The 18,071-nt window shown below is 36.1% G+C and overlaps 1 protein-coding gene across 9 annotated transcripts in view; it reads left to right on the top strand.

The window, feature by feature from the left end:
* TET2 (tet methylcytosine dioxygenase 2) overlaps positions 1-17,871 on the top strand; it is a 133,818-nt gene extending 115,947 nt beyond the window's left edge. For 8 of the 9 annotated variants that reach the window (XM_089911617.1, XM_022567067.3, XM_089911612.1 and 5 more), the window contains 3 exons: positions 8,135-8,272; positions 10,809-11,163; positions 13,135-17,871. In XM_089911617.1, coding sequence (XP_089767743.1) covers positions 8,135-8,272; positions 10,809-11,163; positions 13,135-14,591 — 1,950 coding nt within the window. In that variant the 3' untranslated portion in view covers positions 14,592-17,871. The remainder of the gene's footprint in view (positions 1-8,134; positions 8,273-10,808; positions 11,164-13,134) is intronic. The other variant, XM_089911618.1, reaches the window with a different exon arrangement.
* The last annotated feature ends 200 nt before the right edge of the window (positions 17,872-18,071 follow it).

Below are 18,071 nucleotides of genomic sequence, written 5' to 3'. Positions count from 1 at the left end.
ACCTACTAATCTTGTTCTCATATGGATAATTTTATCTCTGTAAGCAGACTTTAGTGATTAATTGCAATTATATGGCTCATACTATAGGTTCTAACCACCTGTTAACTGTTTCCACAGCAAGTCTATACATGTGAAGTTATGGGTGTACTACTTTGTAAGTGTATATACATGTGTCGAGATATGTCAGATTTTGCTAGATTTTTCCTTTTTCTTTTTCCTTTCCTATTTTCTAAGTGTGTGCTGGGTTATACCTATATGGAAGGCCAGGTGATTTGTTCAGAAATGCTCATGAAGGAGGCAAAAGACCGTGAAGTCTACACTGTTTCAATAACATCAACAGCAAAAGCACTAAATGAAAGCCTGTTATGAACCAGATGCTGTGTTTAGTCACTGTGGACATTAAGATGAGCAATGCAGATTCTCTGTCCTTACAAAACTCCTTCCTTAGAGGAGACAGAGATATGTAAAATGCCAGCTATAGAAAAACATGATAACAGCTGGGATAGAAGTATGCACATTTCTGAAGGAACAAAAAGGTTCTCCCTGAAAGTAGAGATGTAAGGTCACAAATGGCCTTGGAGGCCATACAAAGATCTTTGAACTTTATCTTATAGGTAAGAGGCCTACCACTGGGGTGTTCTAAGTGTATATTGGGGACGGTGAGGGTGAAGTGATTTAACTTGAAAAGGTCACTCAAGCCAAATAAATGAAATACAGCTTAGATTATAGAAGATTAAATTAGAGAAGTAAGCTATTGCAATCACTGGGCAAGAGACGTTAAGGTCCTAATTTAACAAAATAGCAGCAGTGATAGAGAAAATGAAATAAGTATGTGATGTATTTGGTGGAACTTATAAACTTAGTGACCAATCAGATTTGAGAACGAGCAAAAGAGAGAATTTGAGGGTCCACCAAATTTCTGGCTTGGACAGATGGTTGTATTAGTATTAGGAATCAGTGAGGAAAAGTAAGTTTGGAGGAGATAAGGAGAAGATGACAAATTTCATTTTGGACATGCTAGGTTTGACATACTTCTAGGATAATTAAAAGAAAAATCGGGAGAAAAATCCAGGTTAACACTGTGATTTGGGAATTATCAAAATGCAGGAAGTAGTTAGTAGTAAATACAATTTTTCAGCGTGAAGATTACAAAGAGGAGAAGGGGCTAATGATTTTAATATTTAACATTTTAGGGGTGAGTGGGGGAAGAGAAACCAGTGAAGGAAGGACTGGGGGTAGGAGCAATGGAATAGGAGAGGTTAAAGATTTAAGAGGAAGAGGAAGATTGATAGATGGAGGAAAGCTTGAGGTGATGAGAAGGTATTCAGAACAGAGTACACAGCAGTATGGGTACGGGAAAGCGTGAAGTATGACACATTTTGCAAACATTGTCATTTACTTAATAATGTTAAAGACTCTATAAGGGGACTAGATTAGTCTACATAGCAGAGACAGACAGGGCACCAATTCTAGTCAACAATTTAGGTATTCTTGTTTCCATTGTGGACATTTTCCCCAAACCTCAATTTTTTTTTTTTTTTAAGTGGGAGCAAAGGAGGCAACTTTAATAATGACTGTCTCTTTATAAGTTGTTTTATGTCACAACCTAGATATTTAGAGATATATGTTAATGTCTATGAAAATTATTTTAAATGCTATTAATAACAGTGGGATTAATATTGTTATTTTTACAACCTTACCTATTTTAATCAGTGTCACAGAAAAGTATAAGGAATGGTTTGCTACTGTTGTAAAATAATTCTGGTGAGCAAAATAATAAATCAAGCTATAAAAAGAAAATAAATTGAGTCTAAGTTGCTAGATTTCAAGTTTGGCCATTTTCTGTTGAGTGAATTTTTTATAGGGGATATTAATCAAATGGCTTTAACTGGGGAAAGGGACAGAACAACAAGCATTGATGTTCTTACTCCTTTGATTCCTATTATAGACTGTCTCATACAAACTTGATGTATCTAAGCATTTATATTCTACACTACTACTTTTTGTTTGGAGTATTTTATGCATTTCCTGAACCTGGAATATCTAAAATATGAAGGTACCCCAAGTTTTTAAGTTATAACAAGATGATTAGGTATAATTCCTTAGATGTGTTTTAATATTTGTATATGAGTAAATGTGTAGATAGATACACTAAACAATTGGCATGAAGTTTCAGTTAAGCAAGATGAATAAGGTCGACAGATCTGCTGTACAGTCGTACCTATAGTCAACGATAATGTACATTTAAAAATGTGTTAGAAGTGTAGCTCTCATGTTAAGTGTTCTTACCACAATAAAATAAATAAAATTTAAATACATACATACATACATTAAAAAATAAATGTAATGTCTATATAAACTAAATCAACTAATGGCTAAGAACGAATAAGGTGTTTTTTATATTGCATGGTAGGTACTACTGGAAAGTTTATCCATATGTCTTAACATGGTTTAGAGACCCCAGAAAACAGCCATGTGATCTTTTCCTACAGTATACATAACACATCAAGGTTATAGGTGCTGTGGAAGTCTACTATTTGGTATTTGCCTCCTTCCCCCAACTGAATATAGTACCTTTATTTCTCATATATGAATGTTCTTCTTTGCTTTGTTCCTTGATTTCATAAAGTCTTATTGCTGAAGTTAAGCTTCATTGGGTCTTCACAGCATGTCTTCTGTTAGCTCCATGGAATTAGAATATAGGTTTTCTTAACTTAAATATCCTTTATGTCTATCCAGTAGAGTTATATTTCTCTATCTTTTCTATGGTTATCGTACCATTAAACTTTAGGACTGAATTAGCAGGCTCAAATCTCAAAATCACGTGCTTTCATCATGTGTGGAGATGACATTTTAAACCAAGAAAACTTTCTTTGACAATGGAAATATTTTCTGTCTACACTGTTCAGAACGGTAGTTACTAGCTGCATGTGGTTACTGAACACTTGATATGCGGTTAGTGCAATTGAGTTAATGAACTTTTCATTTTAATTAATTTAAATTTAAATTGCTACATGTGGCTAGTAGCTGCCGTATTGAACAGCACAGATTTACACCATCAGAAAGCCATGCACTTAGAACTGTCTTCCAGACATAGAGATAAATTTCCAGTAATCCATTCACAGACCCCTGCATGGTATTTCTTATGAGATGGCATGAGTCTAAGGACCAGCTAGATTTTGTATACGTTTTTATTCAAGGAACAGAATAAAGCTAACTAGATCACATCATCGCACAATATTATTACACTAATATATGTGTAATTAGAGTCCCAAAAGGAGGACAGAAAAATATTTTTAAGTATAATCAATCACCATTTTTCAAATTTGTTCAAAACTATAAACCCATTCATCCCAGAAGCTCAGCAAGCCCCAAATGGTGGGGGGGGGGAGATATTAAGAAACTATATAAAATTACATTAAAATCAACTTGCTTACAGTGATTAAGAGAAAATGTGAAAAGTAGATGGGGGAAAAAAGACATTACTTATAGGGAAAAAATGGATCACACACACACAAGACTTAAAGTCTGAGAAAGATGCAAGAAAAAAGAGGAAAAACATCCTTAAAGTACAGAAAGAAAGAAAAAAAAAAAAGACTATCGATCTACAAATCTATAACCAGTAAAAACAACTCTCAAAAGTGAAGGCAAAAATAAAGATTTTTTTTTTCAGGCATACAAAAGGTGAAATAATTTACCACCACCGGCAGACTAAAACTTCAAAAACGTTAAAGGAATCCCTCTGATAGAAAGAAGAATGATACGATAGAAATCTAGATTGGCAAAAAGGAATGAAAACATCATAAATAGTAGATATGCGAGTAAAAAGACTTTTTCCCCTTATTTAAAAAATTTCTTTACAAGATAGTTTATTATTTTAAAATATATCAAAAATGTAATTTAAGGTTTATAACATATAAAAATAGCACAGAGGCTTGGGGATTGGAAGTATACTGTTGTAAGATTCTTATGTCATATATGGACGGAATGGTATATTACTTGAATATAGACTGTACACTACACTGTAAACCTTAAAGCAGGCAGCCACTAACAAAAAATGTATAACTAATCCCCCAGTAAAGAGATGAGAATGGAATTAATCCCAAAGCATATTTTAAAATATGGAACTAAAAGAAAACTAAAACAAATACAAAACAAATAGCAAATGGTATATTTAATCCCAGCCATATCAAAAACCACATTAAATATAAATTTTTTAACACTCCCAATTAAAAGGCAGAGCTTGTGATATTGAATAATCACATTGATACAGAACAATTGTGATATTTAAAAAAGCAAGAACCAAGAAATACCGTGTTTGGGCTTCCCTGGTGGCGCAGTGGTTGAGAGTCCGCCTGCCGATGCAGGGGACACGGGTTCGTGCCCCGGTCCGGGAAGATCCCACATGCCGCAGAGCGTCTAGGCCCGTGAGCCATGGCCGCTGAGCCTGCGCGTCCAGAGCCTGTGCTCCACAACGGGAGAGGCCACAACAGTGAGAGGCCCGTGTACTGCAAAAAAAAAAAAAAAAAGAAAAAAAGAAATACCGTGCTAATATCAATCAAAAGAAAGCTGGAGTGATATTAATAGCAAAGTAGATTTCATAGCAAAGAATATTATAAAGAGGATCATTTTATAATGATAAAAAGGTCAGTTTAGCAAGAGAATATGATGATCCTAACTGTGCATCTAATAATAGCTTTAAATTTTATTAAACAAAAACTGATACAACTAAAAACAAACAAAGCTACAGATACAGTCAGTTTTCAATATATCTCTCTCAAACCATTAAAACAAGTAGACAGAAAATTAGTAAGGGGACAGAAGACTTGAACAACACTTTTAACGAAATTGATGTTATGTATAGAACTCCCCATGCAATGACAGAATTAACATTATTTTCAAATATACAAGGATGATTTACCAAGATAGTTTATATTCTGGGTCATGAAACAAGTATTGATAAATTTAAAAGCCAAAAAATATGTTCTCTGATCACAATGAAATTAAATTGAAAATCTGCACCAGAAGGATACCTACAAAATCCCTAAATATCTGGAAACTTAGCAACTTATTTCTAAATGACCTATGGGCCAAAGAATAAATCACAAGGGAGAAAGTATTTCAAACTGAATGAAGATGAAGATGTGACATTGAAATTTGTGGGATGCAGCTATGAAGCTTACTTAGAGAAAGATTTATAGCATTGAACATTTATATCAGAAATGTTATATAAAGTCTCAATGATCTATGTTTATATCCTATGAAGCTTGGAAAAAGAGAACTTTAGCCATATAAAAGGCAGAAAGAAGGAAAAGCTAAAGGTAAGAACAGAAATCAATGAAATAGAATACAGAAAACAGAATATATCAGTGAAACCAAAAGCTAGTACTTTTAGTCAATTTGTTCAAGAACAAATGAGAAGGTACAAATTGTCAATATCAAGAATTAGAGATGAGACACCATTACATATCCTACAGATAGTAAAAGAATAATAATGAAAACATTATTAAAATTTCATGAAAATAAATGACTTAGATGAAATGGGCAAAGTCCTTGAAAGGCACAAATTACTGAAGCTTACTAAAGAAAAAGTACCATGAATAGTCCTATATCTATTTAAAAATTGAATTTGTAATTAAAATCCTTCCCAAAAAGAAATCTCCAGGCCCAGATGATTTCCCTTCCAAATTTCACTCATTATTTAAGAAAGAAAGAATAGTTCAGTGGAAACTCTTCTAGACAGTAGCAAAGGAGTAAATACTTCCCAACTCATCCTGTAAGGCTGGAAATATCCTGGTACTAAAATCAGACAAGGGCATTAAAGAAAAAATAAAGTCCAATGATCTTCATGAATATTGATGTGAAAATTCTTAACAAAATTTCATCTAAATACATCCGACGATGTGTAAAAGGGATAATATATTATGATCAAATGGAGTTTATTTCAGGAGCAGCTGGTTCATTTAACACTCAAAGATCAATCAACGTGATTCACCATATTAACCAACATAATGGGGAAAACTATCTCAATAGATAGAGAAAAAGCATTTGACAAACTTTAACATCTATAGAAGGAAACTTTCTCAGCCTGATAAAGGGCATAGATGAAAAACCTAAAACTAACATCATACATAATGGTGAAAGAACTAAAGTGTTTAGTGTTTTTATGGTAAAGCAGCAAGTTAAAGAAGCATTTCATTCCTTAACTTGCTCAGCTAGGTGGAACTGTAATTTCTTTGCTCCATTTTGTGACATGAAACTTTTTAATGCTATTTTATTGTGATGGGATCATGCCTATTACCTAAGGTAGGCTTTGCCATCTGTGAAAATTCAGTAAATGGAAAGCTAAATTTTTTTTAAAAACACATTATACATTGGGAACAAGAAAAGCATGTCCATTCTCACCACTTGTAGTTAACATCTTTTTTTTTTAACTTCTCAAGTAGGTTTTACTATTTGTTGAAGATGTTTTCTGTGCCATATTTATAAACATAAACTTAATATACAGTTGTCATACAATAATAAAAATACTTTTTACTCTTTATCAAATGAATGTTTGCTTAAGAAAATTCAAGGGATGTTTTCAAGCATAGTTCTCATCTTGCCAGCAAGCTTTTTGTGACAACCTAATTTTTTAAATTGAGGTATAGTTGATTTACAGTATTATATGTTTCGCATGTACAACATAATGATTCACAATTGTTAAAGATTATACTCCATTTATAATTATTATAAAATGTTGGCTATATTCCTTGTGCTGTATAATATATCCTTGTATCTTATTCTATTGAACATCTAACTGGAAATTTTAGACCATGAAATAGGCAAGAAAAAGAAAATAAAAAGGATACAGATTGAATATGAAGAAATAAAACTATCCTTATTTGCAGACAACATGTGTGTGGAAAGTCCCAAAGAGTCTACCAAAAAACTTCCTAGAACTAATAAATGGTTTAGCACAGTTGCAAAATACAAAAATCGATTGTATTTCTCTACACTAGCAATAAACCATTAAAAATTGAAATGAAAACCAATAACAATTAAAATAGCATCAAAAATATGAAATTCTTAATATATATCTAACAAAAATGTACAAGACCTGTGCACTGAAAACTACAAAACATTTATGAGAGAAATTATAAAAGACCTAAATAACTGGAATGATATACCATGTTCATGGATCACAAGACTAAGTATTATTAAGATTTCAGTTTTCCCCAAATTAATCAATGGATTCAGTACATGACCTATCAAAATCTCACCAGGTGTTCTGAAGGAATTGACAAGGTGATTCTAAAATAAATAGAAATGTAAAGAACCTGTAATAGTCAAACTTTTTTTTTAAAGAACAGAATTTGAATACCTATACTCCCTGATTTCAAGATTTACTACAAATCCACATTTACTAGTAATCAAGACAGTTGATTATTGGCATATACACACATACATACACACACACACCAGCACACCATTACATAACAAAAGATCAGGATAGAGAGTCTGGAAATAGATTCAACATGTATGGTCAATTGATTTTCAACAAGGGCAATTCAATGAGATAAGTGTAAACCTTTTACCCAGCAGTGTCTGAACAGTTGGATATCCATATGGCAAAAAATTCTTTGACTCTTAATCTCACACCCTATGTAAAAATCAACTCAAAATGGATTTATTTATGTAAAATTCTAGAAAATGCAAACTACAATAATCTCTAGTGACAGAAAGCAGATCGGTAGTTGCCTGGGAACAAAGTGGGAAGCATGAATTATAAAGAGGCGTGAGGAAACTTATGGGAATGATAGATATGTACATTATTTTGATTGTGGTAGTGGTTTCATGTATGTATATGTGTGTGTGTGTGCGTATATATATATAATCAAATAGTATAATAAACAGCATATATTTAAAGTGTAAGTAAATTATATCTCAGTAACACTATTAAATAACTTTACTGTGTCAAGGCATTTGCTCTGTTTTGTGTCATTCCATTGTATTTGGGGATATAAAATATAATACTAAGGAACCTTTTTGACCTGCTCAGTACACAGGTCCTGTACTTTTTTGTCAAATGTGTGCCTAAAGATTTGAAATGCCTAAGTACTTCCCCAGTCACACACTCGCTTCCGTTTTTCAGATTGAATATGAACACAGAGCACCAGAGTGCCGTCTGGGTCTGAAGGAAGGCCGTCCATTCTCAGGGGTCACTGCATGTTTGGACTTCTGTGCTCATGCCCATAGAGACTTGCACAACATGCAGAATGGCAGCACATTGGTAAGTGGTGCTGAGGAGAGGTTAGCAGCATGTCCTGTTGAAGAGTAGAGGATTGGAAGTTAGCAGCATTTAGAGTAATATGTTTTCTGCCGGTGTCCCTGCAGAGAACAGTGTTTTCATGAACGATTGCTATTGCAAGGTGACCTTGTTTTGCATAACTAGTACTCTCATAACAGGTTGGCATGTCACATTAGTGGAAAGCTGTACTGACAAGCATGTGAAAATCATAGAAATTCTTGGGCTTCCCTGGTGGCGCAGTGGTTGAGAGTCCGCCTGCCGAAGCAGGGGACGCGGGTTCGTGCCCCGGTCCGGGAAGATCCCACATGCCACGGAGCGGCGGGGCCCGTGAGCCATGGCCGCTGAGCCTGCGCGTCCGGAGCCTGTGCTCCGCAACGGAAGAGGCCACAACAGTGAGAGGCCCGCGTACCGCAAAAAAAAAAAAAAAAAAAAAAAAACATGGAAATTCTTGGTACTAATCTAAACCAGTGACTAAGCCTCTCCAGCTACAATCAGATGCCCAAAAAAATTCTTTCAAAATTCACTGTCAGATATCCAGTAGGTTATAATCAGTTAAGCAAAAAGCCATATACGAGCTAAGGTGCCAGTCCAGCCTGCAGAGAAAAGTATAAATGAAAAATGCATCGTCTGTGTCACACCAACTACTACAGAACGTTCAAAGTGCAAAAGAACCCGTTGTAACTACATATTACAGTGGGTAAAATGGATTGGTCCTTGTATTTGAAGGCTTTGGTAAGGGGAGAAAATGGATCCATCTTAGGGGGGGAGCAGTGTTGCGTACCATCAAAACCCAGGGTGTGGCCTTGCACCTAAAGAGATGATTCAGAGTGGAGATAAAGAATGAAAAAGCTCAAGTACAGAAACTATAAATTAATCAACCTAATGAGTTATCAACATGGATACAGGTGTAATTGAGGAAGATGACCAATGAGACCTAACATGGAAAATAGAAGGCAGGCACTATAGTTAAATTATAGTGTAGAAAAGAATTCAGAGAGATAGTAGGCAGTAGTGGAATTAATTCGAGGAATCTGGTGTGAAATTTTTGTTGAGAAACAAAGAAGGTATTGGTTTAATGGTCTAGAGCAGGGGCTGGAAAAGTTTTCTGTTAAAAGCTTTGCAAGCCACATAGGATCTTTGTCATATTCTTTGTTTGGGATTTTTTTCAATAAAAAGTTCTTTAAAAATGCAAAAAAAACATTCTTAGCTCACTGGCCATACAAAAACAGGCTGCAAGGCAGTTTGGCCACAGGCCCTAGTTTGCTGATTTCTGATTCAGGAGAACAAACATGAGACTTATCATCCACAATATCTAACACCATCACTCACCAGGTATTGAACACCTACTCATCATTTGGAGGCTCTGCTAGATTCTGGGAAGTAGAAGAAATAAATGATAGCTGGAGCTACAGTAGGTCTTGAAGATAACCAGGTTTCTCTCCAGCAAGGTGATGGAGAGTAGGCAGAGGATGAGAAAGTTTTTGATTGAAGGGGAATTTGTCTCTGATAGGTCACAGGTTCTGTGAGGTGAAATGGAAAGCAGCACTAGAGAGGTAGAAGCGAGTAGGGATAAATTGTGGGAAAAGGTTACAAGTGCTCAGAGGCAAGGATTTGGGAAGACTTATGTGTACGAAGTGAAATGCTCATTTTAATACCATTGCATGTTAAACTTATTTCTAAAGGTAAATCTAATGTAATCATCACATTCCTTTCAAGAGTATCTTTCAATGATTTTGTATTACCTTGGGTTTCAAATAACTGTGGTCGCATTTTCTCCGTTAATTAAAAACACTAAATACTAAAAGCTAGTATTTTAAAACCAACAAACAATCTTTCATCAAAGCCAATGTGATTGTGGCCAACAAAAGAAATAAAGTACCATCAAATTATCAAAGCAGCAGAAGTAGCTTTTTTTTTTTTTCTTTTCAGAAGAGAAATGAGTGAGAAGAGAAACAATAAGTTAGATTTCATAAAGTACAGAGGAGGGAAAAGAAAAGTAGAAGCAGTGTTAACTTAAATATTACCTATATCAATCAAATCTTCAATTTTACATTATTTAGATTTCACTTTGGTATCCTGTGGAAATTTCTTAAACACAGTTAAGGAGAGTTAGCTGTGAGGAAAGATGTGAAATCTCTTTGTGTACAAAGTATGAGATGAGGCGAATGTGATGTTACCAAAAGCAGAGGAAGTCATTTGGTAGAGGAAACTTGTAGCTTCTTTTTGAAGCTTCTTCCCTTAGTCAGAAATGTATGTGAAGAACAGTGTCACTGCAGGTAACGGTTCCTGATAGATTCCAAAAAAAAAAAAAAAATGTCAACATGAACTTGTTTATCTTGATGTACATTTTGATGCAATTTTCATTAATAACACAATCATGGTTTTATGGTAACAAACCAATCTGGTCCACTAGGCCAGCACCACAAATGTAAATACTGAGAAGGGAAAACACACGCACACACACACCAGCTGTCATCTGGACTGAAACTGAGTCTGTGCTGTCTTATTTCCCTGCCAGGTATGCACCCTCACTAGAGAAGACAATCGAGAAATTGGAGGAAAACCTGAGGATGAGCAGCTCCACGTTCTGCCTCTCTACAAAGTCTCTGATGTGGATGAGTTTGGGAGTGTAGAAGCTCAGGAGGAGAAAAAACGAAATGGTGCCATTCAGGTACTGAGTTCTTTTCGACGGAAAGTCAGGATGTTAGCAGAGCCAGTCAAGACATGCCGACAAAGGAAACTAGAAGCCAAGAAAGCTGCAGCTGAAAAGCTTTCCTCTTTGGAGAGCAGCACAAATAAGAATGAAAAGGAAAAGTCAGCCTCCTCTCGTACCAAACAGATTGAAAATGGAAGCCAGGTGAAACAGTTGGCAGGTAAATTTAATGTGAAGCACTGTATGTTACGTGACACTTATTTTAAAAACGAACATTGTTAACTTTGGAAGGTTATGTTCAATCATGGTCTTCAAGTTCTGTACTAGAATTTTCTCTAAAGTAGCAAGGCCCAGGCTTTGTTCTTGGAGATGGTAGTGAGGTGTTGCATCAGCCCCAGTGTGAGGGAGAAGTTTGGATTTTATTCTATAATAAATTGCAAAGTTTTATGGTAAGTGATATGGTGAAATTAGTGTTAATCCATCAATGACAGACAAGCCAAATTAGAGGTAGAGGAACTAATAGTTTGGAGATTGATGCAGTAAACCAAGAGTGAGGTAATAAGAGCTTGAGTTTTGGTGGTAGCAATGAAGATATAGCAAGAGATGACAGAAGCGAATTCTTCCAAAATGATTATCAATACGATGGTGACAAACCATTAGAATGAAGGAGAAAAAATATTTAAGGATGACTCCAAAGTTATAAGCCTAGATAATTAAAACAGTACTATTTATTGAGGTAAGTTTGAAAATAAGATTTATGAGGGAAGGCCAGGAGAATAAGATACCTTTCTTTAGCCATGTTGAGGCTGAGGTGTACCAGGGGAATCCACATATAGCTCTTAAAAAGCTTTTATCCATCAAAATAGATCACATCTGTAGTAGTAGCAATAGAGCATTATTTATCAATGCTAGTAGATATTCTGTTTCTTGCTTTGTCTATAGTTAATACTCTAAAAGGAGAAATCATACAATGTGATGTCCATATCCAAATTTCAGAGATGGTATTGGCCTAGCTATTAACAAAAGAAAAATGCATGTCTTTTGCATTAGTATAATGCTCTGCTTAGAACCAACCGTCTTTGCTTCACAAAGTCAAATCTCCCTACTGATTGATTTTGAAGCTCAAGGATAAAACTAATTTAGAATAATATGTCAAAGATGTTTAATAAACATTTGTTGATTGGTTGACTTACACTAAGAGAAGTAAATCCTATCCACTCCTGATATCTCTTTTAAGTTAGCTATAAAGTACAATCAGTTAGAACTTTGTGTCTAGTTCCTTCTAACTGGCCTCTGCAGTGATTGTTTCAGTTCTCAGGACTGCCATTGCGGCTCCATTTATCTGTTCTCATCTCATATTACTCTTTCTTTTAAGTGTGGTCATGAAACAGAAGTATGACTTTTAAAAGTTTCATTTACAAAGCTGAAAGTTCCTTTAAAGTTGTATCTACAACTGTGTTAATTTCCTTCCTGGAAAGCACGCTAATGAAATAGGGTTTGCCAATTGTATAAGGTGCTTTGGGTATTTAAATGAATGTCATTCTTTTTCTCATAGCATTGCTGAATCTTCCATAACAAATTTTTTGCTACATTACCTATTTAACATATTTGATTGCATGCCAGGCAATGGAGAAATAAAGTAAAATAAGACATGGTCCTTTCCCTCAAGGGAATACTTTGCAGTGAGGTGAGGAGGGGACTAAAAATGGATAATTCCAGTACATTATGACTGTTGCTTTATCTGACTGATGTTTGCAGTGGCTATGACGAAGTATTACAAAAGCACTAGAAGTTGGGTTTATAGACGGCTTCCTTGAGGAAGGCATAACTGTGTCAAGGAAGGGCAGGGAGATGGCAGGGCACTTCAAGTAGAGAGTGTGGCTTGATCAAACGCGCAGAAGCTCCAGAGAACACGATGCTCTCAGTGGAATGGCTTTTGGATGTTTTATTACATTTTTCACCATTTACCAAAATGTACTGCTGTGTGCTCTGCCATTTTATTTCTAATGCTTTAGACACAAAAAATTACACCAGACGGTGATTAGAGAGCTCTGACATTGCTCTTGTCCTCGTGCGATGGGTGTTGCGTAATTCTACTGATGGTTCTCACATACATGTAGGCATCCTCCCTAGTTCTCATAAAGTGCTGATCAAGCATGTTTGTCCTCGCTCTCTCTTATCCTGTCCACAGAACTTCTGCGACTTTCAGGACCAGTCATGCAGCAGCCCCAGCCCCAACTGCAGAAGCAGCTTCCACAGCCACAGAAGCAGCCACCACAGCTGCAGCAGCCACATCACCCCTTCACTGATAACCCTCAGTCAGAGTCTGTCAGCTCTTACACTTCTTCTGGATCCACCAGTCTATACACGAGAAGGCCCAATCCAGTTAGTCCTTATCCAAGCTCTTCACACACTTCAGATATTTATGGAGGCGCCAACCCTATGAACCTCTATTCCACCTCATCCCAAGCTGCAGGTTCATATTTGAATTCTTCTAATCCCATGAGCCCCTACCCTGGGCTTTTGAATCAGAATAACCAATATCCATCATCATATCAATGCAATGGAAACATATCAATGGACAAGTGCTCCCAATATCTGGGTTCCTATTCTCCCCAGTCTCAGCCCATGGATCTATACAGGTATCCAAACCAAGATCCTCTGTCTAAGCTAAATCTACCACCCATCCATACGCTTTACCAGCCGAGGTTCGGAAATAGCCAGAGTTTTACTTCTAAGTACTTAGGTTACGGAAACCAAAATATACAAGGAGATGCCTTCAGCAGTTGTACTCTTAGACCAAATGTACACCATGTAGGTACATTTCCTCCTTATTCCGCGCATGAGCTGGATGGCCACTTCATGGGGGCTGCCTCTCGATTACCACCCAATCTGAGCAATCCAAACACAGACTATAAAAATGGTGAGCATCACCCACCTTCTCATTTAATCCATAACTACGGTGCAGCTCCGAGCATGTTCAACAGCTCTCTTCATGCCCTGCATCTCCCAAACAAGGAGAATGACGTGCTCTCCCACACGGCGAATGGGTTATCTAAGACGCTTCCAGGTCTTAACCATGATGGAGCTGCTTCTGTCCAAGAAGGCTTCCACAAAGTACACGACGCTGGCAGTCAGGAAAGGCAGCCTTGTGCTGCCGAGGACAATGACGAGGTCTGGTCTGATAGCGAGCAGAGCTTCCTGGACCCTGACATTGGGGGAGTGGCTGTGGCTCCGACTCATGGGTCCATTCTCATCGAGTGTGCAAAGCGCGAGCTGCACGCCACCACCCCTTTAAAGAATCCCAACAGGAATCACCCCACCAGGATCTCACTCGTCTTCTACCAGCACAAGAGCATGAATGAGCCAAAACATGGCTTGGCGCTCTGGGAAGCCAAAATGGCCGAGAAAGCCCGCGAGAAAGAGGAAGAGTGTGAAAAGTATGGCCCAGACTATGTGCCTCAGAAAACCCACGGCAAAAAAGTGAAACGGGAGCCCACTGAGCCGCATGAACCTGCCGAGCCCACGTACCTGCGCTTCATCAAGTCCCTTGCCGAAAGGACCATGTCCGTGACCACAGACTCCACAGTAACTACATCTCCATACGCCTTCACTAGGGTCACGGGGCCTTACAACAGATATATATGATGTCGCCCCTTGTGGTTACCTCATTTGAAAAGACCACAACCAATCTGTCCATAGTGTAGTTCTCATGATGTGGGCAGTGGGGAAAGGACACAGTATTCCTGACAAATGTGGTGAGAGGAACCTCAGCTCACCAGCAAAGAAAGAGGTCATCTTACCATAGCACTTAATTTCCACTGACTCCTAAGTGGTCACAGATGGAATCTAGGCAAAAGACCAAAGCATTCTATGCAAAAAGAAGGTGGAGAAGAAAGTGTTCCACAATTTACATTTTTAAACACTGGTTCTATTATTGGATGAGATGATATTTAAATGTGATATTTTTCCCCCTTTACAGCTCTACACATCTGTGACCACTTTTAATAATACCAAGTTTGCATAGTCGTGGAACACAAATCAAACAAGTACTGTAGTATTACAGGGGCAGGAATCTTAAAATACCATCTGGTGCTGAATATACAATGTACTGAAATACTGGAATTATGGCTTTTTAACATGCAGTTTTTACTGTAATCTTAATATTAACTTTTATTTATCAAAATAGCTACAGGAACATAAATGAATAGACAGCAAAACACTGAATTTGTTTGGATGTTCTAAGAAATGGTGCTAAGAAAATGGTGTCTTTAACAGTTGAAAATTGATGCCTTTATATCATCAAGATGCTATCAGTGTACTGCAATGCCCTTGAATAATGGGGGTACCTTTTCATTCAAGTTTTTAATCATAATTACCTATTCTTACACAAGCTTAGTTTTTAAAATGTGGACATTTTAAAGGCCTCTGGATTTTGCTCATCCAGTGAAGTCCTTGTAGGACAATAAACATATATATGTACATATATATATATACACACAAATATGTATATGTGCACAAACGTATATCTATAAATATTTTAAATGGTGTTTTAGAAGCACTTTGTCTACCTAAGCTTTGACAACTTGAACAATGCTAAGGTACTGAGACGTTTAAAAAAAAAAAAAGTTTACTTTCATTTTAGAATGCAAAGTTGATTTTTTTAAGGAAACAAAGCTTTTAAAATATTTTTGCTTTTAGCCATGCATCTGCTGATGAGCAATGTGTCCATTTTCATTACAGCCAGTTAAATCCAAAACGGGACTCATTGGATTCAAGGGAATACATTAGTCCACAAAACACATGTTTTCTGGTGCTCATCTCACATGCTATACTGTAAAACAGTTTTGTACAAAATTGTATGACAAGTTCATTGCTCCAATATGTAGAGTTTTAAGAATTTTCTGTTAACTGCAGGTAGTGATTAACCGCATGCTACAGACTCAACAAAGCTAGTTTACTTAAGCAATGCTATTTTATGGATCTGTATGCTCTTCAGCGCTGCCTTTGTGTTGATAATTGTACGTTGTGATGTTGTCATTTCTTAGCTTAAGTGTCCTCTTTACCAGGAAGATTGAGCAGACTGATGCCTGCATAAGATTAATAAACAGGGTTAGTTCCATGTGAATCTATTAATTAAAAGGAAAAAAAAAAACAGGCAGCTGGTTTGCTGTGGTGGTTTTAAATCATTAATTTGTATAAAGAAGTGAAAGAGATGTATAGTAAGTAAATTAAATTGTAAACAAAACTTTTTTAACGCAATGCTTTAGTATTTTAGTACTGTAAAAAGAAATTAAATATATATATATATATATATATGGATTTGAAGCAGAATTCACATCATGATGGTGCTACTCAGCCTGCTATAAAGATATCATAATGTGAGCTAAGAATTCATTAAAGGTTTGAGTGATGTTCCTATTTGTCATATACCTCAACACTAGTTTGGCAATAGGATATTGAACTGAGAGTGAAAGCTTATAGCATTGTGTACCATCATTTTTTTCCAAGTCTTTTTTTTATTAAAAAAAAAAAAGCATACTTTTTTTCAATACTTGATTTCTTAGCAAGTATAACTTGAACTTCAACCTTTTGTTCTAAAAATTCAGGGATATTTCAGCTCATGTTCTCCTTATGCCAACATGTCACCTGTGTTTATGTAAAATTGTTGTAGGTTAATAAATATATTCTTTTTCAGGGATTTAACCCTTTTATTTTGAATCCCTCCTATTTTACTTGTATATGTCCTGATGTAACTAAAACTAATTTTGTAAATCTGTTGGCTCTTTTTATTGTAAAGAAAAGCATTTTAAGAGTTTGGAGAATCTTTTGACTGTTTCAAGCAGAAAAAAAAATTACATGAAAATAGAATGCACTGAGCTGATAAAGGGAAAATTGTAAGGCAGGAGTTTGGCAAGTGACTGTTGGCTAGAGTCCTTAACTCTCTAAATAAAGATGTTTTGATCCTGTAACCAATACAGGCACAGATCCATGAGGACTTCTCTACACAAACAAAACACTTAGGGGGATGGTGTGCAATCAGCTGTACAATTATGTCTTAGTCTGTGTACATTTTTGCTTACATTTCAAATAAATTCTTAATCAACAGAGGCCTTTGAGTTTTATTGGTCAAATCTTTATAACTTGGCTTTTGTCTTTTAAAAAAATGTCTCCAGTTTTTGGCTGTAACCAATTTACAGGCATTTCAAGAACATTTGTTTTGTATTTGTCAGACTGCATGATTTTAATATTTTGCATATACCGTATATCTCACCCCAAATATTTGATTACTTCATGCACATTTGTTGGTTTTGAGTCAGCCATCCCGATATGAGTGAATATTTGGTTTCTGTATCCTCCACTGTCATTTGTCAAACTGCTGGCCAACAAGAGCAGGAAGTATAGTTTGGGGGGTTGAGGAGAGGTTAGGTAGGGAGGAAGAGAGGAAATTGAGTGGCATATTGTAAATATCAGATCTATAATTGTAAATATCAAACCTGCCTCAGAATGAATGGAAAGCAGATCTCCAATTTGCTTATATAGGAATATCAGGTTGACTATATAGCCATACTTGAAAATGCTTCTGAGTGGTGTCAACTTTACTTGAATGAATTTTTCATCTTGATTGGCGCACAGTGGTGTACAGTTCACTTCTAAAGCTAGTGGTTAACTTGTGTAGGAAACTTTTGCAGTTTGACACTAATATAATGAATTCTGTGTGCATTTTTCTACGCTTTTTTAAAAAACAGTTTCATTTCATTTTCATGAGATGTTTGGTTGTCTATAAAAATCTGAGGATGGTTATAAATACTGTAAGTATTGTAATGTTATGAATGCAGGTTATTTGAAAGCGTTTATTATTATATCATTCCTGATAACGCTATGTGAGTGTTTTTAATAAAATTTATATTTATTTAATGCACTCTAAGTATTGTCTTGTTGAAGTTTCTGTTTACTGCCTGAATTACTGCCACCTCGGTGAGGCAAAAGGGAATGAAAAGAAATTGCTTTTTAAAGATACTTTGTAGATGGTTATTCTATTTTTTTTTTTTTTTTTTTTTTTTTTTGCGGTATGCGGGCCTCTCACTGTTGTGGCCTCTCCCGTTGCGGAGCACAGGCTCCGGATGC

The sequence above is a fragment of the Delphinapterus leucas genome, chromosome 5, assembly GCF_059928025.1.
Source record: "Delphinapterus leucas isolate spDelLeu-1000000601 "Yukka" chromosome 5, BTC_Dleu_Yukka2, whole genome shotgun sequence".
NCBI classification, from domain to species: domain Eukaryota; kingdom Metazoa; phylum Chordata; class Mammalia; order Artiodactyla; family Monodontidae; genus Delphinapterus; species Delphinapterus leucas.
The sequence above is the reverse complement of the archived record's forward strand: the minus strand, read 5'-3'. Positions and strand labels throughout refer to the sequence as shown.